Below are 22,383 nucleotides of genomic sequence, written 5' to 3'. Positions count from 1 at the left end.
AGTCCTTCTGTTCAACCTTGTCTCCTAAGGTGAGGTAAGAATGGAGGAGTAAGAATACCTCACAAGAAGTGTTCCAGAGAGCATCTGCAGAAATGCTGGCAGGAAGCACTCCAGTTACAGTGCATGACTGCTTTGTTCAAGAATGTTTCACCTTCTGTCTTTTGGCACAGAGGACAAATTCCAAGTAAACAACTAAAAACAACCAACTTCTCAACAGACGTATTCTAAGACTTATTAGTTATACTTAATTATCTTTCCTTTCATAATCATATTAACGTGTGAGAAGACTAATAATAATAGAATTCATGCCTGAGGAAACACACAAAGAAGGTTAAGGAAACGTTCTAAAGATACTGAGTCCAAATACAAAATTTCTATAGCAAATTTCAACATTCCCCACTAAAAACAGTAATTATCTTACAAATTAAGAGAAAAGCAAGCCAGATAGAAAACTGTCCAAAAGCTAGTGAATGAACTAAGAGGATCCCAACTCTGAAAAAATACTATTTAGACAAATCAATTAGAATATAATCAATATTGACTTTTAAGAGTGTATTAATTTGGGACTCCTGGGGGGCTCAGTTGGTTAAACGGCTGCCTTCAGCTCAGGTCATGATCCCAGCGCCCTTGGATCAAGTCCTACATCGGGATCCTTGCTCAGCAGAGAGCCTGCTTCTCCCTCTGCCTCTGCCTGCCATTCTGTCTGCCTGTGCTCACTCTGACAAATAAATAAAATCTTAAATTTAAAAAAAAAAAGAGTGTATTAATTTGTTGCTTTTGGCCATTCATGTCTACTTGCAAGAAAGAGAGTACAACCTTGGTAAGATAATCAAATGGGAAAAATCCATATAAAGCATTAGTTTTGAGCCTCAAAGCTATTGAGAAAAGTAAAAAACTAACTAATGGAGTCATATTTATGGAAAACTAGCTGATTTTATTATTATTATCAATACCAAACAAGTCTTTAAATCAATTAAAATTCATTTAATTAAGCATAAAGTTACCTTCACATTTGTCTACAACCATAGTAAATACAGTTCTTGGCAAAAAGTTCTTTGGAGTTTAAAACACCCCCAACTGCAAGATGACATATAAAACTCCCATTGTTTATGTGATAGTGGATTTGTTAATAAAATTAAAATATACTATCTAGAATAAAATAAAATGGAAATAATTTACTCATAAGATTCATATTTAAATCATCTTTATTTACAAAATACTATCCTGAGAGTTTTAATTCCATTAAGCTCTTATGTGAGCAAAAGTATAATAGGTTAAGTAACAGCCGTTACTTAAACTGAAAATAAGAGAGAAGTCAAAATTACTTTTGAAGAGAGATCAAAAACATGTTAAGTTTCTTGCTGTGGTGCTGGATGTTCAGTAGTAGGCTCATTTGAAGGTGGAGTCAACCCTAATGGGAACTCACATCTATTTTCAGCACGTGGGGGTGGGGGAAAAAATCCAGCTCTTGGGGGAAGAAAAGGAGGAAAAGCTCTCGGTGGATAGACATTTCTCACTGTTCAAAGAGATTGGTAAAAGACATTTTTTAATTTTAAGTACCTGTACTTCAGTTCTATTAAATGATTAGCTTATAACTTATAATACCTATGTTCATACTCAAAAATTGACCCCAGAATAATTACTTGATCTAACAAATGAATTTTTACAACATTGAGTAAAAGCATATTCTCTTCAATTACACAGGATTGAAGGGAACATCACTAACTTTAGCCACAATTTTTGTCCTATGAAAACCTAACATCTTAACACTTTTCAAATTATTTCAAAATACATAATAAAGCTTGATTAAAAATTTTCATGTCATATAATTTTCACCAGACTTAAATTAAATTAAAACATTTTCATGTCATATAATTTTCACCAGACTTAAATTCTGACTAGTAATTTCCAATTCTAATTTTATACTATCCTAAAACATTTACAGTTAAAAGACTATCTTGAATTTCCCCAAAATTCATCTTAGTTCACCTTAAACCTTAAAATAGAGGAGAAATGAGAGAAAAAATACCATGTCAGGCATATACTAGCCTTCCGCCTAGTGTTTGGTTAACTATTTATTCTATAGAAACCTAGAGTTCTAAATGGCAATGTACAGATATAAAAGCAAAAAATTGTTTTTTTCTTATGTAAGGCTATGAAAGAATTTCAATAAATTCAACAATTAGTCTAAACATGATAAACATATTTTGGGTTTTAAATAAGTAGGACTGCATAGGAACTACTTATGAAAAAAACTTTTAAAAATACTTTAGCTAGTAATTTTAATGCTAAAATATAAGCTGTAATTATTTTTACTAATTGATACAGTAACCACTTTCTAATCAAATAAGAAACAAATAATTTAAGTCTTAATTTAAGACCACTGCAAAAAAAACAATGATTTTTCCTAATTACTGAAATACAGAAATAATTCCATATCATTGGGATGAATCACGTGGAAGCCTCATTACAGTCTACAAATGGCTGGCTGCCTTTCCAATTTGGAAAAGTAATGATTTACTACAGTGAGAAAAGCTTAGAATTATATCTTTGATTTACTCTGTAAAACACACACTAAGTTTAAAAAAAAAAAAAACGTACTTGCAAATGGCGGTGGCGGTGGGCCAGCAAAATCCCTTGGTGGGAAATAATCTCGAGGAGCTCCATACATGCTTCCTGGAGGAGGTGGAGGAAAAGGAGGACCTCTTCTCATGAACGGACCCCTTGCATCCATTGGAAATAATGGAGCCCTGAATGGAGCAAGAGGTGGAGGAACAAAGCCAGGGCCCGCTGCTTCACTTTTGGCGGGGAGAGATGAATCAGGCACATTTAAATTCTGTAACAAATTGACAAACAGCAGTCACTAAAGCAACAGCAAAATTTGCAATAATCTTCCTGAAAAATCTTAGGTTTAAAAGAAAGCAGTCTATAATAATCTTAATAGTTTCTTCTGAAAGATTCTATTTTCTACATCAGATGGATTTTTGCGATCACAAATATTAACTGAAAAAAGTAATACTCGGGCTAAAGATAAAACACAAGAGTAGTCCAAGAGTACCAAAACATACATTCTTTTATCAAGTTCATACTGAAAAACAGATGTTTATGTATTTTCTTTTTTTTTTTTTTTAAGATTTTATTTATTTATTTGAGTGAGAGAGAACATGAGAGGGGAGAAGGTCAGAGGGAGAAGCAGACTCCCCGTGGAGCAGGGAGCCCGAAGCAGGACTCGATCCCAGGACTCCAGGATCATGACCTGAGCCCAAGGCAGTTGCTTAACCAACTGGGCCACCCAGGTGCCCTATGTTTGTATTTTCAACATAAAAAAGGTGACCAAAAGCAAAAATTGTAAAGGTAATAACAAAAATATACTTTAAAACATTCAAATAAAAATTGAAGGGGATAATCCAAATTCCTGTTTAACTTTAGTAAGCTAACTCAAGCCTTTAGCCTATAAGTTGTACTGTATCACCATAGTGTACAACCCAGGAAAGAAACAACTATAATGCTATATAGGGAGTGTATATATTTGTCAAAATGGGAGAAGCAGCTTTATATCAAGAAATCGACTGCCAGCTAAATTTCTCCTCTAATAAACCAAGAGTCTGAAAAGCTCCTGAGCACATGGATAAAATTCCACTTTCAATACTTACACCAAGGTCATCTTTGTTATCATTTCTAGTGGATTCCATTTCTGAAGAGATTGGTCCATCTAAACACAAAAGTTAAACCATGAAAAATATATGACTGATCACTCCATTTCTACCGTATCTCCCAATCACAAGGGATTGTTGATATTTTCTCATTCTCCCATTAGTACATAAACCAGCCCGATACCAGCATCCTGCATTGCGGCCGCAGGAACAGCTTTGGGTCACTGGAAACTGTGGCACACTCAAAAGTTCTGCAAAGGCAGGTGGCAGGAATTTCTGTGGCTTGTTCCTAGGCAACCCTGATGCAAGTGCATCATTAGGAGACTTCTGGAAGGCGGCATCCCTCTTCCTTATCCGTCTTTCCTTCCTTTCTTTTTGCCCTCCCTCCACTCTTCCTTCCTTTTCCTCTTTCCTTCCTACTTTCCTAATTCCTCCATCAGGTAACATAGACTAGCATTTGAATTTAGCTACTGTTCAAAATAAATGTTCCTGGACTTCATCTTCACCAAGAACTGCTCGGTCCATGAGAAGGTAAATTCAAACAACCCTCTCTCTGACCACAACACTTATCCTCGCCTAGACTTCTCATTTAGTTATTCTCACTACACCTGTTCCTGTCACAGAAGCTTCCAGCCCTCTGGTCTCCCTCCATTTTCTTTAGTTTCCTCCTCTTTTCATTTCCACCCCTAATTAACTAGACTTCTAAGTCCATCACTTCATCCAATCATCGATGTCCTTACCCAGCTGGCAATATTTCGACATGTACGTGACAATATTCTAGCTCCATATTAATCCAACTTTCCACTTCCACTCTACCTATACCTGCAATTCAGCACCTCTGCAGGTAAAACAATCACAGATTTGTGTAGACAGAGCCCACTCCAAGCTGATGGATTTTCAGCCATACTTGCAGCTGCTCAATGACTAATCATTCTGCAACTTCCAAACCACATTTCTCCTCAGCAATTTTAAATCTCCATCTCTTCAAACCTACTAAACCAGTCACTTAGAAACTCCCTTAACTTTCTGTAATCAAACAAATAAATCTATCAGCAACCAAATTCGTATGATTTTTCCTCCTCTTATCATGGAGAAGTCTCCTTCTAGACGACCTATGACCCTGGTTCTGTGCGCTGAATCTCTCCCCTTCCTCTCTGTTGCCTCCCTCTTCCCTTTCTGCTAGACCCATTCTATCAGCAAGTCTCTTCCAACTACTACTTAAAAACGACACAGAAAAAGAAAATTCCCCTATAGCTACCCCTCTCTTCTGCAATCAATACTTGTTTTATATATATTATTTGGAATTCCTCTCATTTTGTCCTCATTTTACTGCAATCTATTTGCAACATCCACTACTCCACCGAAATTATTTTCCCCAACATCAAAAAAAAATGTTTTTGCTAAACTAAAAGATACTTTTAGTCCTTATTTTATATTATTCCTCACCATTATTGACCACTCTCTCTCTCTCTCTTTAAATTCTCTCAGCCTTCAATTTTTGTGATGGCACCCTTCTCTCTCTATCTTCCCCTGCTCGCCACTCCTTCTCAGTCTCTTTGGTGGGCTTCACTATCTCTGTCTATCCTTAAATGATGGTCTCCATGGAGTTCCCACCTCCGCCCCATTCTGCTTTCATTCTCCTTTCGAGAAATCCCATCCACTCCTACACCTTTAATTTGATGTATACCAACTAATGACTTCCAGATGTGTGATTCAGATTGTTATTCCCCCTACTAGGACTTCAAAGCTTGAACTGACTCTTTGAATATTCATGCAGGTGTATCACAGGTGCTGCTAATTTTATAAGTTCAAAACATAACTTATAATCTTTCCTGTCAAATTTGCTCCTGTTCCTTGTTCTTTGTCTCAGGATGATGAATGGCCCAGATGCTATAGTCAGGAATCTAGGTATCAGCCAAGACTCCTTCTTCCCCCACACTCCCACAGGCTTTCAATCCTAAATCCTCCCAATTCTCTTTTCTCTATGTCTGCTTACATCTATGCATCCCTATCCCCTCTGCTAAATCACTACCCGCTTACTGACGTAGATTCCTGTCACAGACTCCTAAAAAGTTACCATGCCTGCAATCTTAACTGCTCCCTCCAACCTATTCACCATAAACGCATCCACAGTAATTTCTCTAAAATGCAGATCTGATTATTTCTTTAATGTGTTCCCATTACCCTGTGAACAAGGTCCAAGTTTTGAACAGGTTTGCAAGGCCCCGAGAACTCTATATACTGCTTAACCTTTTCACTACTTGTTTCAATATTCCCTGACTCACACTCCATGTTGCAGCCATAATTTATTACAACTTTGTAAGTCTTAATCTTTAAAGGTGCTATTCTTTAATTCTAGAGCATTACTGCCTGATGGATATATAAAATATATGAAAGATATATATATATATATTTCTTTCTCCACATTTAATTATTAGCTTCTTATAGGCAGAAACTATACCTTATTATAATTATATTCTCTGCCATGTCACGTAGGGCATCTTCTAAACAGTAGACACTTAAAAATTATCTAATTGGATAATTAGATTCCAACAACAAAAAAGGACATGTAAGAAACGTTAAATAGCATTAGTTTAAAAATAGACATCCAATCACATATACACTGTCACTCCATAAAGTTTGAATTAATGAGGGAAAACAATTTCAAAATCCAAAATCCAAAGGTTAGAAAGAAATTATTTAATTAAAACTAATTTTAATTAATCTAGGCCATAGATCTCCTTCTCTGCTTACTATTCCAAAAAGACTCCTTTTCTAAAATAATAAATGTTTCAGCCAGATAATGCCTAACCCCGCCTTGCAATGTATTCCCTGTCCTGAAGAAACATCTTACCAATAAATTTATTTTGTTTCTATTTGCTTTTAATCTTTTTAACGTTACACTCTTCTGACTAATCCGCTGGATATATATATTTCCCAATTTTAGAGGGTTGCTGTGAGGTGGTTTAAGGAAAAGAGAGCCTGACAAATAGTAGGTTGCTCAATAAATGTTAGTTAAATCTATCTTTGTATGTAATGTTTAAATAAGGTACTTAATTAAAGCAACAACAAAGCAAATTATTTTTCTTGTGGATTTTCCCATTTCCATTCACTTTCCTGATTACCAAGTAGGATATATGTAAGTGGACTGGTAAATTTTTAAAAATTAATCATGGAATAGAGTAAAATTGGACATCATAGCTAAATATAGTAAACCCATTACAATAATGCCCAAATCAACCATTAACACATATGCACATGCCATGGATACATACAATATAACAAGAAACATAAAACTAGAAAGTTTCAGGAAAGATTTTGGTATCAAGAGCTACCAAAGATGTCCAGTTATTAGTCCTTTTTTCAGCTTCCAATTCTTTCATATGCCACCATTATTAAAAAATATACACATACACATAAGTATTTCTTACCCACTTTATCCGAAGATGGCATATTAATACTTCTGAGTTCTGCTGGCCCAGAGAGTCTGCCAGAAGTAGAATAAAATCTGTCTTGCCTTTGTGGAGGAATAGCTGGATCAGGATATGGCTGGCCTAGAAAACAAGTTTGTAAAAATAAATCAAGTTTATTTAAGTTTAATAGATAGAATATAGACATTTCTCTTGCTTCCTAAAAAACTGAACCACATTCTTGGTAGACAATAGTAAATAATTTGAGGAAATAGCAAAGAAAGAAAAAAAGGAATATGTTGTAAGTGTATCAGGAAATTCAGCAAAACAGACACTGATAAAAGAGGTAGTTAACAAAGCAGATATCATTCAGAGGTCATCAATGATCAAATTTTTAGTAACTTCAGTATTTTGGCAGTTAGCACCCCTCCAAAACTAAAGGGGAAGATCTTTCGCTCAACAGATGAACAGAAGGTTCACAATGCTCAGATTAAGGACACCTGGACAGACACAAATCTGGGCACAGACTGTGACTCAGGTGCTTCTGCAACCACCCTTCACTGTCCCCAAGGGTCACTTACAATGACAAAACTGTCATTCCTGGGTACTTGTAGAACTCATCATTCTTGAAAAAAATAAAGGTAGTCTATCTCATCTTTGACAGGTGATGGCAGATTTTGACAGATTAGTTATGCATATGCCCAACTCCAAAAATAAGAGGAAAGTCAAAAGGGGTGAACTGTGTGGCTCTTTCTTATCCATAGAAATATGGAAAAACAGCTGCAAACTGCTTTCCATGACTGTCCTAAGCAGTGGTGCAAAATGTGAACTCCACACATTGTTGGATAGGATAGGTCATTACTCATCTGACTCAGCCAGATGGGACCTTACTGACACACCTCTCCCACACAAAGCCAAGGAAACCACTCAGCATCAACTAGAGTTAATGGAAAGAATTATATTTAATGAGCTCCCAAGGGCCCAGGGATGTGAATCAGGAAAGAAAGATCTGGGTGGATAGCCTCAGGCTCATTTCCTCCCTCTTTCAGAATCTTAGCAAAAAACTGTCTCAATGGGTCTGAATTATTAGCCCAATTAAAGGAAGACCAATACCAATGACTGAGATCTAAACCAAGTTTTCCCTTTCTACTTCAAACATGGGATTAATTAAATGGCAGAGCTGGGCAAGTGGATAAAACGGGGAAGCCTGAAAACGTCCCAACTCTTTCTTAAGCAAGTCTCAAGATATCATACTATATCATTATTTTGCTTCTAAAATACATCCCCCCACAATATCAGCAACCTCAGAAATACAAAATCAAAAAGAAAAACAATTTTGCTACAAGCTTGCTATTTTATAAATCATATAACCATGGTGCCCTCCACTGGACAAAATAATTTATTCCTGAAATCTACCAGGGCTTAATGTATACATGGCACTACTTATATAAAGTTGATTTTGATACAGTCCATACTTTATAGTCTAATAGTGACAGAAATAAATACAATGTGGCCAATGCCTTACTAAAGAGGTATACAAATTATGAGTGGTGGCCTACTAAATTCTGACTGGAGGAACCGAAATCGTGGTGTTATGGAGGACGTAAAGCTCGCCCTGAGAGAAAAGGAAGGGTGTACAAGTAAACAAGGGTATTCTGGTCAAACTCAGATACACACCACACATGATCCAACAAGATAAAGCTATGTGGAAGGCACATGACCAATGAGACTGAAATACGGAAAATAAAGACAAATGGTTCCTTGTTTGCTTGCTTTCATACCTTTGTTTTCTACTATCCTTATAAGAAAAGACATGATTAAAAAGAAAGAAAGGGAGAAGGAAAAGATTTGGGGAAGATTGAGATTTTTTCACTTTCCTAATTACACATTTCACCATTACGTAGATTTTAAGACTTATTTATTATTTATTTGAGAGACAGCAGGAAGGAGGAACTGACAAAAAGTAGAATGAATTAAGCTTAAGCAGACTTTGTGCTTAGCGTGGAGCCCAGTGAGGGGCTCAAACCCACAACCCTGAGATCATGACCTGAGCCCAAATCAAGAGTCTGAGGCTTAACTGACTGCACCACACAGGCACCCCACAATTGTTTGGATTTTCTAATATAAATATATATCCCTTATGAGCAATAAAAATAATAAAGATATTCCACAGGAGGGTTGGAGGGGAGCAAAGCAGACTTCTATAACCTGAACAATTACCCCTAATTATCATGTTTGGAAATTTATGCTACTGTTGTTTTCTAATATGTATCATGGTTTTTCTTTTGTTTTTTTTTTAAGATTTTTTTATTTATTTATTTGACAGAGAGAGATCATAAGCAGGCAGAGAGGCAGGCAGAGAGAGAGGAGGAAGGAGGCTCCCTGCTGAGCAGAGAGCCCGATGTGGGGCTCAATCCCAGGACCCTGAGATCATGACCTGAGCTGAAGGCAGAGGCTTAACCCACTGAGCCACCCAGGTGCCCCTGTATCGGGTTTTTCCTAAGACAGGACATACATGTACTCCTCTTTTCTTCCATTCCTCTATGTTGCACAGACTGGTTGCCTTTCAAATATAAATAATTATACTCTTTCCATACCTGATGGTGGGATCATCATCCTACGATCCTGCTCCCACGGAGGTGAAAGTGATCCAGTGTCTGAAGGTGCTCTGCGAGCATCAGTTAATCTATCACAGTTTGAGTCTCCTCTTTCATTGGTATTCTGATGGTCCAGAGGGTTCCCTGGGCCTCTTATGCCTAATTAAAGAAAAAAATACAATTGTTTCACCTAAAAAAGTATTAAAGACATATCATCAAATGAAACCCAGGCAGCTTGTAAAAAGTGAGAACAATCAGATTCCCACAAAGTTTCCCTAAGACACATAGACTACAATTCTATCTTACCAAAGCCTAGGACAAAGTCTAGGACAAGGAGGAAATAATAATTTTGCAATGTATATAAACAAACAACTGTCTATTAAAGTCATTTAGAAATGTTACCACCATCATCATTTATACATAAATCAATGGCTAAACTGTGAATTATAAATACTAAGCCTGAAAAATAGGAGTATAAAGTAAATTGCAAAGTAGAGATTTCTATACCAGAATGGAATAAAATATTTATAAAATGAGGTTTTTGTTGCTTACACTAATACGCCAATAGTCAAAAAGAGCATGATTCTTTTAAAGCTGTCATCCTAGACTCTATATACCTATTTTAATAATTCTACAACTACTCACAGTATTTTTTAGAACAACTCTTTTAGAAATGTACTCAGATTAACTTAAAAGCCACTCAAGAAACTGCATCTCAATGTTGAAACAGGACTTTACTTCTGTCCAAAAATGATTTTAACCAGTCTGATTACAAACTTTATACCCACCAGATAAATTTGGCTTTAAAGGGCTTTTAGCAATTTCTGAATATCAAATTCACCTTCAAAAAGAGTTCACAACTCTGAAGGAAAGTCTAAAACAAGAGTTTCAAAAACAACAGCACAGTTGGAATAAACACTTTGAACAAAGTAACACTCATCTGGATAAGGAAATCAGCATGCTTACATTTATAAAAGATCATCATGATTATAAAGTTCCCTTCTTATGACCACAAAAAGGACAGTACCTCAATTAATAACATATTCAATTAAAATGGAAAAAAACAAATAAACAATTTTTTAAACACTAAATAACAAAATATGTTAATACTTTACTTATCTATTACTGAGGGGAGAGTAAGATCTTCCCAAATTTATACTGCCCAGAAAACAAAACCCCTTTCCTTTCAAGGAATAACTTTTATTTAAAAAACAACAACAACAACTTTTTAATAGAAATCTAAAATGTTTTCCACATTTCAGTATACCTTTAAGAGACTAAAACAAATCTGACGTTTTCTTGGTAACTTGTTCATATCAGTATAAGAATCCTATTATATATAAAAAATATATAATCTTTTAATATTTTTTTATCTACTCCCTTTGTACAGTCAAGAGTAAACTTTTATATTCAGAAGGTCAACTATCTCTTTTCCTTATACTTCTGTATTCTATTAATTTCACTCAATCTTCCCTTCTAGCCTATTCATCCTTTTAATAAGTTCATTAGAAGAAAAAGGCTGGAAAAGCAGAAAATTAAATTGGTAAAAAATGTGCAAAAGTCAATTAGGCTGGGTTCATCTAGAGTGAAGCACAGATCTTTAAAGGAGACAAAGGCCTTCTTTTGATTGCTTCCTTTCAGAGAACCAAAGCACAGGCCAAATGACTACCAGGTGAAAAATTACAAACTTGAAAATGCTTTGCATTCACACCAAAAGTTACAATAAGGTTACTCTAAAAAGAAATTATTTTCCTTATACTCCATCTTATTTGAACATGTATCTCACCCAAACTTTCAATTTTAAAAAGATAATAAAACAAAGGAAAAGGGCACTCATCATCCTTCTTGGATGGGTCACAGGAAATTTACTTCAAAGCAACTCTTTTAAGACCTACTGATAACTTACCTAAAACTTCCGTAGCTTTTCTAAAAAATAGCAAAACACCCCTGCAAATAATCTAAACACATTATTTCTTGAAAGTAATTAAAAAGGAGAGGAAAGTAATTTAAATAGGAGAGGAGAAATCAAAGGTAATTTTCACTCTTACTCCAAATATTCAATTGACTACAAGCAATCCTTGACTTATGTTATTCAACTTCCAGTGATTCATATTTGCAGTTTAGCCAATTATACCCTGATTTCTAGGGCACTGTTTTTCAGACAGCTGGCTGCAACCCATCATGGTGCATAAAATCAACTTACTCTTAAGCAGCAATTTTTTTAATGAAATGGAATAGAAATGAATAGAAAGTATCAGAAAGCATAAAAAACATCTAAATGGTTTCTATTACATTTATGTTGATGGGTAATAGAACATGAAAATATATTTCTTACTGTTCAGAGTAAAAAAAAATTAGGGGGAAGATGAATTCTAGTGCATTCATAGCACACATGTGAATTTCGAAATTAGTCCCCTTCCTAAAGTGCTTAAGGCAAAGCTCTCCCAGGACTCCAAGTATCAGTCTGCAACTCACTCTTTCCCCAGTTTTCAGTTCAAAGCCAAGACAAGAAAAGCTTCTCTCTGAAATGTCTCCAGGCTGTAAGCCCAATCAGTAGGTAGGACTGGGAGGTAGGAGAGACCAGTGCTAAGTGTACCAAACCGAGGATGAGGAAAGATTATGTAAACAGGAGATGGGCAAAGGGAGAACATCCCATAACCATAAAGTAGAAAATTCATTCTCTCATTCTTTGGAGACAATCCCAAAGAAAGAGCTCCAAAAATATTTAAAATAATAGTAGGTTCAATTGGGAATTACAGCCTCCATGAGAGACTATTTTGATAAGTAGTATCCATTTCATTATATGAGCTTTTATAAGTTGGGTTTAGTTTGGTGTTTTTAGTCAGATTCAATATGCTAAAATCACTAATAAAAGGGGCAGAATGGGGGTCACAACACTGATGAAGAATGCTTACCAGCTCTCATACAACACAGATGAGGCTAAAAACCTGAGACTTTTGATTTGAGAATAAACAGTACTTTCTAAATCTTTGCTTTTTGCCACAATTCAAGAGAAAATTTTAAAGCAACCTGACAAAGTGAACAAAGCATGGTAAAAGATCAAAAGAGGAAAACTCCAGGTACATAGGTAACACAAGGGTGAGTGCTGAAGTAAATGCAGAAAGACCAAGAGCTAACGCATAGGTTTGAAATAGCTGCTGAGATTCTCAAAAACCCATACAGGTAGGTAACAAAGCAGACAATCTTGGGTCAGTTTATCAAAATATTAAGAAATCATTTAGGTCTCCTTTAAGACTCTCATCAAAACTTGGTCTATAAGATAGTACTTCTAATTCCTCCACTCTAAAAAGAAGGCTCTTTCACTTTCTGATTTTCTACAATAAAAGATCATGATAATAAAGTAGAAAAAGAATTTGGAATTTCTACATTTTAATAATATTTCATTAAAATACAATTTTATGCCATGTTAGATTGTTATCATATTTTATGTGTTCTTTATAAAGTGCTATAAAATACAGTTTTTAAGAAGCCGAATGATTTAAAGAGATACACATCAAGTGCTTGATCAAAATATAACCTATTATATCCTGTTTCTAAGAGAAAAATATATTAAAATTAGATATCACAGAGCTCCTTTTCCAAACAAAAGTAACCCACAATAAGTGCAAGGAATGCCTGTATTTTCCCAAGGTTTATTTTAAAGATAAGTTGAGATGAAAATATAAAATAAGGAAGAAATCTAGAGTAATAAAGATGTTTAAACAATATACCTCTTCCTCCTCCCCCTGGAAGCAAAGGTGAGAGTCTGAGTGGACCCTCCAACAAAGTTGGAGGGGAGAGAAAAGCTCTCGTTTCAGATGAAGGTCGACCCAATGGTGAGGGACCATATGGGGAATGCTCTGGAATAATTAAAACAGCATATTTAAATTCATAGTTTCAATTAGCTACACTATAGATTAGAATTCCATTTCAACAATTTCCATCAGGTCACCTATTGCCAATTTAAGTTTAATCCACTTCTTGAATATTAACTATGCCTTGGGTTTTGCTAATATGGGACAGAATTAAATATGGAACCCTAGGTTTTTAAAGTCTGTGTACCAAATAGATACACTAGTCAATAAAAACATTATCCTCTTGGTAACTAATACACTTAAATAACCATACACTACTAAGTAAAGGATAATGGTGATATTTAGTGATATTTTAGAGGTATAAGAGGATTTGCAGGCTATGAAGTTTGTTTGGTTTTGCTTTTAATGGCAATATGCTTCCAGATATTTTGGCTGGTGAGGGTTGTACTATTGTAGAAATGCAAAATCCTCCGAAGCATCAGAAATTACTTCTGATTCATTGCCACTGAAAATTCAGATCACATTTATTCATCAAATAAATCACTTTATAAATTAAATAACCAAGAGCCCTATCATTTTACAAACTTCACCACTCCCAAGTAATGATTATGCTTCCAAAGATCAAAAGTCAAGAACATCAAAAAACAAGCTTAAGTACCACCAAAATAATACTTTTTAAATACGTAAATATTATTACAACAAAAGATCAAAGTTTTATTTAATTTTTCTGAAACTTATGCTTTAGATCCAGAAGAGAATTCCTTCTGTATAATTCCCACCACTCCAAACTTTATTACTATTTGAAATTAATAATAATCTTCTATTTTGTTAAATGTAAAAATAAACTTTCATTTTAATGAAATTAGACTCTCAAAAGTGACTTTTATACCTTCAAAACAGTTATTAAAATGGAATTCCACCTATATGAAGATAGCTTTATTTTCACTGCCTTAGATGCTTAATTCCAATTCAATCAAACATTATTTTGAAAAATTTAAATTATTTGGAATAGTATGAGATCATTAAAAATGCTAAGTCTTTAATGAGTGGACAAAAATATTAAATACATCTTCCAAAGAACTGGTCCTCACTTTGAGGTAATTAAAGCAAAGAATGCTCAGATTGTTTTCCCACCTTAACTGACTCTTTTAAATAATTAAAAACGACTGTTCTAATTCTTGTTTTTATATTTTAAGCAAATTCCAAAGATAGTGGATATATAAATAGTCACAACATTATTCCATTTAAGCACTCCTTATTCATTCTCCCCTAAAATAATTATGATTATTTATTATAATAATTATATAATTATTATAAAATAATTATGATTACCTGACTATGTGCCAAGCACTTTGCTTTGCAAGGAGCTCAATGTACTAAATAGACATCATCTTACAAATGCCCACTGAGAAATGGAAGCAGCAATTATTTACATTTTTTGCTAGGGAAACAAAACTCAGAAACCTGGGAGATTGTGCCAGAACTCAGAATAGAATCCTGGTTCCAAAATCTAGAATATTTATAAATAGTAGTATTAATTTATACTAATATAAAAGGTTATGTGCAATATATACATATATATATATGTATTTTAAACAAGGGTTTAAAAAAAAAAACTACCTCTGCCAAATGCTGTATTTGGAACATCAAGTGCATAAGGATCTTTTTCTAAAAGTTCAAATTTAAACTCTGTTTCAGTTAATCTGCAAATAAAGAACAAACATCTCTAAGTTACTCATCCAAGAAAAGCACCCACATTTCAAGAAAAATGCCACTACCGAGTACAAGGTACTTTTCACTACCTCAATATCTACATAGAAAAAACATGCTTTAAAATTATTTTGATGAGTAATATATGTAATTGTCAAATAACTATATTGTACACCTGAAACTAACAGAACACTGTGTGTTAACTACACTGGAATTAAAATTTTAAAAAGAAACCAAAAGAGGGGCGCCTGGGTGGCTCAGTGGTTTAAAGCCTCTGCCTTCAGCTCAGGTCATGATCCTGGGGTCCTGCGATAAAGCCCCCATCAGATTCTCTGCTTGGCAGGGAGCTTGTTTCCCTTTCTCTCGCTCACTCTCTCTGCCTGCCTCTCTGCCTACTTGCGATCTCTAATAAATAAATATTAAAAAAAATAAAATAAAATAAAGAAAGAAACCAAAAGAAACAAACAAATATTCTGACCAAAACACCTTTCTATAACCCCACTACTTATTTTGGGGTAACAGGCTTCTTTTCGCCTATTGATAGTGATGTTTTATTGAGTTTTGAAATCACTTTATTTTGTTCTGTTTTCAAAACTGAACTACAGTGGGGGCACCTTGGTGGCTCGGTCCTTAAAAGCATCTGCCCTTGGAGACTTGAGCCTTCGGCTCAGGTCCTGTGACCAAGCCCTGCATTGCATGGGGTGGGTGGGGGGGTCCCTGCTCAGCTGGGGGCCTGCTTCTCCTCTCCCACTCCTCTTGCTGTGTTCCCTCTCTCACTGCCTCTCTCTTTGCCAAGTAAATAAAATCATTAAAAAAAAAAAAAAAACTAGACTACAGTGAATACCATAATCCCAGAACCCAAAATTTAGAAATAGCAGGGCTTTCCAAGGTCAACCAGTTCAAATCTATCATTTTACAACGAAGGAAACTGAGCAAAAAGTTTACATGATTTATTCAAAATGAAAGTGCAAGGATTAAAACACAAGGCTCCTAGCTCTGAGTCACTTCTGCTTTCCAATGTAATGTTACCCCTGATTCCAATCAGAACATAAAAAAGGAATCCAGTGAACTCATCCTACTCTTTCATTCCTTAGGCCTTTTATCTGAAAGATGTGACATCTTAAAAGAATCGTATTTCTAGTTTTTGATCATCGGATCTGAAATAAAATATTTAATCATGTAGTTTTAATTTCAGAGTAGAAAAGACAAGTAAAGAGACTAAGCTAATACTGGATAATGTTAATAGTACACTCTGGCAAGAAACTTTAACACCTAGGAAGACTATTTTCTATCCTCCTAGAAAAGTATTTATTCTTCTCTTCGATTATACATTGTAAACTTTCATTCTCCCTTTCATTTTATTTATAAGGTATTGTCATCCAATGAAAGAAAGTCAGAGAATGAAACAATTAACATTTATTCTACCCATTCACCTACTAAAAGATGCCAGTACTCTGAAAATTACTACATCAGAAATTTGTCCTTTCTCTTTCCATCCCCTGTAAATGCCTTCTTCCTACTCTGATTTAAAAAAAGAATTTTTTGTTATACTTTTTACAGAAGAACAAGTGAACAGTTTACTTCTGTTAAAATAACTTCTCTAAGACAAGTGTTTCAAACAAAAGAATCTAGTAACTCATAATAAAATAAATATTTCACCATCAGATATGCTGGATTCATGCATATTTATCTCTACAAAAGCATTATATAATACATAACAATTAAAAATAAAGTACTAAACTAAAGCTTTAAAGTGTTCCCGCAAAGATACTTACTTTTGTCTATTGTAAGCATTTTCCTTCCTCAATTCATTAAGAGCTCTTTCAGCATTCCGAGCTGCCAACTTAAAGAAAATAATAAATTTTTAATCTTTTTTTGAAAATACACTTAAAACTAACACAAACAAATGTAAAATGAAAGATAGGTAAGTACTCATAAATATCATAATCACTTACACATCCATTTCAGAAAGTCAATGTAAAATTTTTAACTTAGGGAATTTTTAAAAACGGAATGAGTTTCCTATAACCAGAAGACGAGTATCAAGGCTGGAGTCTGATCATGTACTTGCCAATGAATGCTGTTATATAGATGTGGAGTCAAGGATCAGCAGCATTTGGTGCTGTAAAATCCAAATAATATGACAAAAGCAATGTAAGAGGACCCAAGCTTAGGGTGATGGGAATGGAGACTCAGAATCATTAGGCACATGTACGCTGGCTATAATATCATAGACAGCTGTCTTTGAAGAGGAATCACTACCATTTAGTGAAACCATAAAGGTCTATAACAGCTTCACAGCATGCCCATATAGGACATTTTTTTAAATGGCTGAATATAATCAAAGTGTGCAGCATGTCTGTTCAGCACATAGCATTTTAAAAATCAATTCCTACAGTCTTACATTTGTTTAGTGAAATGTTATGTAATAAAAAGTTAGAAAATCAGAGTACGTATGTTTCATAAAATAAATTTACACTTATAATAAATACCAAGAACATACAATATTCCTAAACAGTTTGTGGGCAAAGGTTAAACGTGTATGGAATGCTGCATGTCTTCCAGTCATTCTGTGAACTCTCCAGTTAAGAAGCAACAGTGTCTGGAGTATCAGACCTGGCCAAACTAATGCAATCCACTTGGGCAAATATATTTATCATGCAAAGGTAGGCAAATTAACTCAATTTATAACCATAACTTTTTATAAGTAAAAAGATCGATCAAATGTATTCACTTAAAATTATGAAGTACACATTAAAACTGACATTAACTGGCCAAAGAATAAAGTATGTTAAATATTCCTCACAGACACAAAATAAAGCTTAACCATATTTTAGCATTATTATCAAAAAGATTTCATGTATAAATCACTTTCTAACATATAAGCATAAAATCAACTTTATACTGATAAAAAGAATATTACACCATAACAATTTTAGTTAATAAAATACCAATTCATTTAATAATGCAGAACCAAAGGCACTTCTAAATGTTTTCCACACATTTAGTATAACTATTTACTCTTGATTTTAAGGCATAAGACAATGAAAAGTTAATAAGTCAAAAGTAAATTTGACTAATATTACAATGCTATCAATATGAACGACATATCTACAAAAAATATAAATATAAATCACTGATGCTAAATGATTAGAGTCTTTTGAAAAGCTTACACTTCAAAGGTTAGGTAAAACTGCATTTCACTGAATGACCACACTGTATTCAGATATTAAATACTTAAAATATGCAAAAAAGCATCTATAATTGCATATTAAAAATACGCAAAAAAGCATCAAAAAAAACATCTATACATGTAAGTATTAAGGGAAAAGAAACAGTCCCTATCTTAAGTTTAAATCTGTGGTAAGGACAACTATAAACGACCACAGTACTTGCCACAGAACACATAAAAGCAAAGTATTATGTGAGTTCAGAGGAAGAAAAGATGAAATCTAATGGGATGGAACAAAGAAATGCTCAAAAAAAAAAGTAACATCTGAAATTGTGAAATTATTTGTAATAGTAAAAAAGTAGAACCAAAGGAAACATTTATCAAATGGGAAAGGTTTATATAGATATAAAATATTCATAGAAAAATATCTATAATATATTTAAATAAAGCAGAATATAAAACAGTAATATATAGTATGTTTTCATTTTTTAAAACATACCTGTGATTTATGTCTGAATATATTTTTTTAGGTATAGAATAAATGAAAGTGATATTGCTTATTACTTCTTTGTACATCTTTTCTATATAGACTGAACTTTTTATTCAGTAAGTATGCATTATTTTTATAAAATCTAAAAAAAAAAAAAAAAAAATGAAGGATGCCTGGGTGGTTCAGTTGGTTAAGCATCTGCCTTTCGGCTCAGGTCATTATGTCAGGAGCCCTACATCGGTCTCGCTACTCAGTGGAGAGTCTGCTTCTTCCTCTCCCACTGTCCCTCTCCCTGCTTATATGTGCACCCTTTCTCTTTCTCTCTCTCTCAAATAAATAAAATCTTAAAAAAAAAAACAAAACACTTTAAGACATAAAGGATATTTTTTGCATTTTTTAAAGATTTTATTTATTTGACTGAAAGAGCACAAGTTGGGGAGTGGCAGGCAGAGGAAGAGGGAGAAGTAGGCTCCCTGCTGAGCAGAGAGCCTGCGTGGAGTTTGATCCCAGGACCCTGGGATCATGACCTGAGCCAAAGGTAGATGCTTAACACCTAACCAACTGAGCCACCCAGGTACCCCTTTTTTGTATGTTTTAACATGAAGTCAATGTCATTATTTACTAAACAAGAAATGCAATGTACAATAACAGAAAAAGCTCAGACTTGGAATAAAAAATTTCAATCTTTACCCTTCACTCTTTGGTCATGTGACCTTGGGCTATTTTCTCATCTGTAAAATTTGAATTATAATACCTATTTTACAGTTCTTACGTGGACTGAATGAGTTATATATGCAAAATGCCTTTAAGTATAGTGCTTAGAACACAAGACACTAAAGTTTCTCTCATTTTTTTTTTAACGCTCTTCTCATCTTTAAAAAATTATCTGTTCTTAGTATTCAGAAAGTAACAGGGAGTGGAGAAAAAGACTTAATTCATCTCCCAAGCCCAGCTTAATTCAATAACAAAACTTCACTTGAACCCTCAGTACAAAATCCGAGAAATGGGAAGAGCCCTGATATTCAACATGTCTAATTCAGAATCTATGCTAGAATCTCCACTCCAAGAAATATCCACATCTAAGAAATATCTCCCAAGTTACAGTGCAATAGTGTAGTAACAGTTAACATGTACTGAGGGCTTATTATGTGTCAGGCATCTGGCTAACAGCCTTACGTGAGTTATCTTACTTATTCATCATAATAACTCTATGAAATAGGTACTACTGCTATATCTTTCCTTACGGGTAAGGAAACAAGAATGGTTGTTACAGGTGGTAGAATCAGGATACCAACCATGACAGGCTGACCCCAGACTCCATGTATTCACCCGCTGTGCAAACTGTCTCCCCTTGAAGACTCCTAGGGACAAGTCCTACAAACGCCAGCTATTTTAACAGTTCTACATGTTAAACGGATCATTCCTATGGTTAGTAAAACCTGCATCCTTATCATTTCCTCACACAGTACTCCTCTGGGAGCACTGACATGCCATTTCTCACAATAATCTTTTTCTTGATGTGTATCAAGTAATTCAACACTGAGAATCAGATACCCGAATTGTATGACTTTCATGACTAGAAGAGGCTTTTAATATCACTTAGTTCAATCTGTTGTTTTCACAGATGAGTAAACAGGCCCAGTAATCTTAAGTAATTTGTCCACAAGTACTGGTGGCAATCCAGGGCCCTCAAACAATTAATCCATGAACATTACATCACCTCCCACAGATAGAAAGTAAGATCCTTGCAAAGTAAAAGCAAAGAGGGAAAAATCAGATTTCTGTGAATAACTGTGTTATAACAAAGTATTTCGTTCATAAAGAACATAATGTCAGGGGCGCCTGGGTGGCTCAGTTGTTAAGCATCTGCCTTTGGCTCAGGTCATGATCCCAGGGTCCTGGGTTCCAGCCTCATATCGGGCTCCGTGCTCTGCAGGAAACCTGCTTCTCCCTCTCCCGCTTCCCCTGCTGTATTCCTCTCTCACTGACTCTCTCCCTGTCAAATAAAGAAAATTTAAAAAAAAAAAAAAAAACATAATTTCGCTACCAGTAAAATTAAAAGAAACTGATTTTATTTATACTAACTTAATTTGCAGTGTGGAAGTGTACCTTTTAAACCGCTCATTTAAATTAGGAAAAAGAACAACGTGACAAAGAGAATTTGATACTTACCCAATTATCATGTGCTTTTTTCTCATAGGAAATAATCTGAAAAAGAAATTCATTAAAATACTACTGATTTTCTTAAATAAAAAATTTTGCATCTACCACTATGATTTAGTACACAACTTATAAACTCAAAAATAACTCAAGCATCTCTGAAAAGTAACATTTTAAAGCAAATTTTCATATACACATGATTTAAAATAAAAACTGAATGAATTTTTGTCTAGTAAATTTGTTTTATGCAATAATCAACTACAATGAGTTACCAACTAAGAGATAATTAGCCCAAGTGAATATGAGAGCCCAATGTGGGTATATGTTTATTCAATCCACATTCTCAAAGAAGCAGGACACATGGCAATTTTAAACAAGCTCTCTTATTCCAGAAATTTGGCTCCCTATAAATGTCCCACAGACAGGTGCAAAACCTCAAGAGAGGTGTGCAACTATCAAGTGACTATATTCCTGTATCAAAATAGAGATAAACAACTCAAACAAATCATAATTGTTTTAATTTACACACACACACACATACCTGCCCTTGGTAAGAATGAACGGTTCTCTCCAATTCTTCCTCAAGATCTTTGGCTCGCTTTCTATAAGGAATAATCATTCTACTATTAACATATACTAAAAAATGAGAAGATATACTATGTCTCTTGAAAATATCAGTTAAAACACCTAAAGTGCTTTGTTTAATATAAAAAATAACTCCAGAACTTCACACATCAATCACCTTTAAGACTTCTAAAGCAGTATATTTTTCTTGACATAATTTTAACATTAATTGTGCTTTAAGAGTACTATTACTTGGGTTTACCTAAACCAATGGTCATGCAAGAATTTATATAGTATATTGGTTTGTTTTTATTTTTATGCAGCATGACCTTGGAAAACTTATTCTGCTATCTATAATTTTAACAGAATTCTAAGAAATTAGCTGTCTGTGTGAAGTAAAATGTTACTTACTACCTTTACACAACTAGTAAAATAATTTCTTCTTTTGGATAAAACCCAAGCTTATTCTTCTAACACAAAATGAAATATAAGAACTATCTGGGACACTGCTAAATCTTCCACCTTATTTTCTCTAGGTTTTCTATTATTTCCATGGAACTAATGATGAGTGAACCAAGGAAAAAACCAGACATATGAACACTTTTTCAGACCTTTAGTTGTGGTTCACTCTTTTTGAGGCAGACTTCCCGAATTCCTTAATATTGTACACATTCTTCCCCATTTTAACCAAAAAGGAAAGACCCTGAAATTAATGGCTATTCATAAATTTATTCACATTAACATAAAATAGAATTTCCCATGTTCAAGTAGAACTAATGTGAGAGATTTAAAATCATACACACCGAAAGGAA

General features: G+C 34.3%; 1 protein-coding gene across 7 annotated transcripts in view; it reads right to left on the bottom strand.

Moving 5' to 3' along the window:
- Positions 1 to 1,187: 1,187 nt before the first annotated feature.
- Positions 1,188 to 22,383, bottom strand: part of MIA2 (MIA SH3 domain ER export factor 2) — a 79,005-nt gene continuing 57,809 nt past the window's right edge. For 4 of the 7 annotated variants that reach the window (XM_004773295.3, XM_013046244.2, XM_045067696.1 and 1 more), the window contains 10 exons: positions 21,549 to 21,609; positions 21,020 to 21,055; positions 16,961 to 17,028; positions 15,096 to 15,178; positions 13,392 to 13,520; positions 9,661 to 9,819; positions 7,085 to 7,207; positions 3,654 to 3,712; positions 2,602 to 2,836; positions 1,188 to 1,516 (listed from right to left, as the gene is read on the bottom strand). In XM_004773295.3, coding sequence (XP_004773352.1) covers positions 1,350 to 1,516; positions 2,602 to 2,836; positions 3,654 to 3,712; positions 7,085 to 7,207; positions 9,661 to 9,819; positions 13,392 to 13,520; positions 15,096 to 15,178; positions 16,961 to 17,028; positions 21,020 to 21,055; positions 21,549 to 21,609 — 1,120 coding nt within the window. In that variant the 3' untranslated portion in view covers positions 1,188 to 1,349. Of the gene's footprint in view, positions 1,517 to 2,601; positions 2,837 to 3,653; positions 3,713 to 7,084; positions 7,208 to 9,660; positions 9,820 to 13,391; positions 13,521 to 15,095; positions 15,179 to 16,960; positions 17,029 to 21,019; positions 21,056 to 21,548; positions 21,610 to 22,383 lie in introns of those variants that run through there. The other 3 variants (XM_004773297.3, XM_013046245.2, XR_006602843.1) reach the window with 2 other exon arrangements.

This window comes from Mustela putorius, unplaced genomic scaffold, assembly GCF_011764305.1.
Source record: "Mustela putorius furo isolate JIRA1106 unplaced genomic scaffold, ASM1176430v1.1 tig00003898_pilon_pilon_pilon, whole genome shotgun sequence".
Lineage (NCBI taxonomy): Eukaryota > Metazoa > Chordata > Mammalia > Carnivora > Mustelidae > Mustela > Mustela putorius.
Note: the sequence above shows the minus strand (reverse complement) of the source record. Positions and strands in the feature narration are given on the sequence as shown.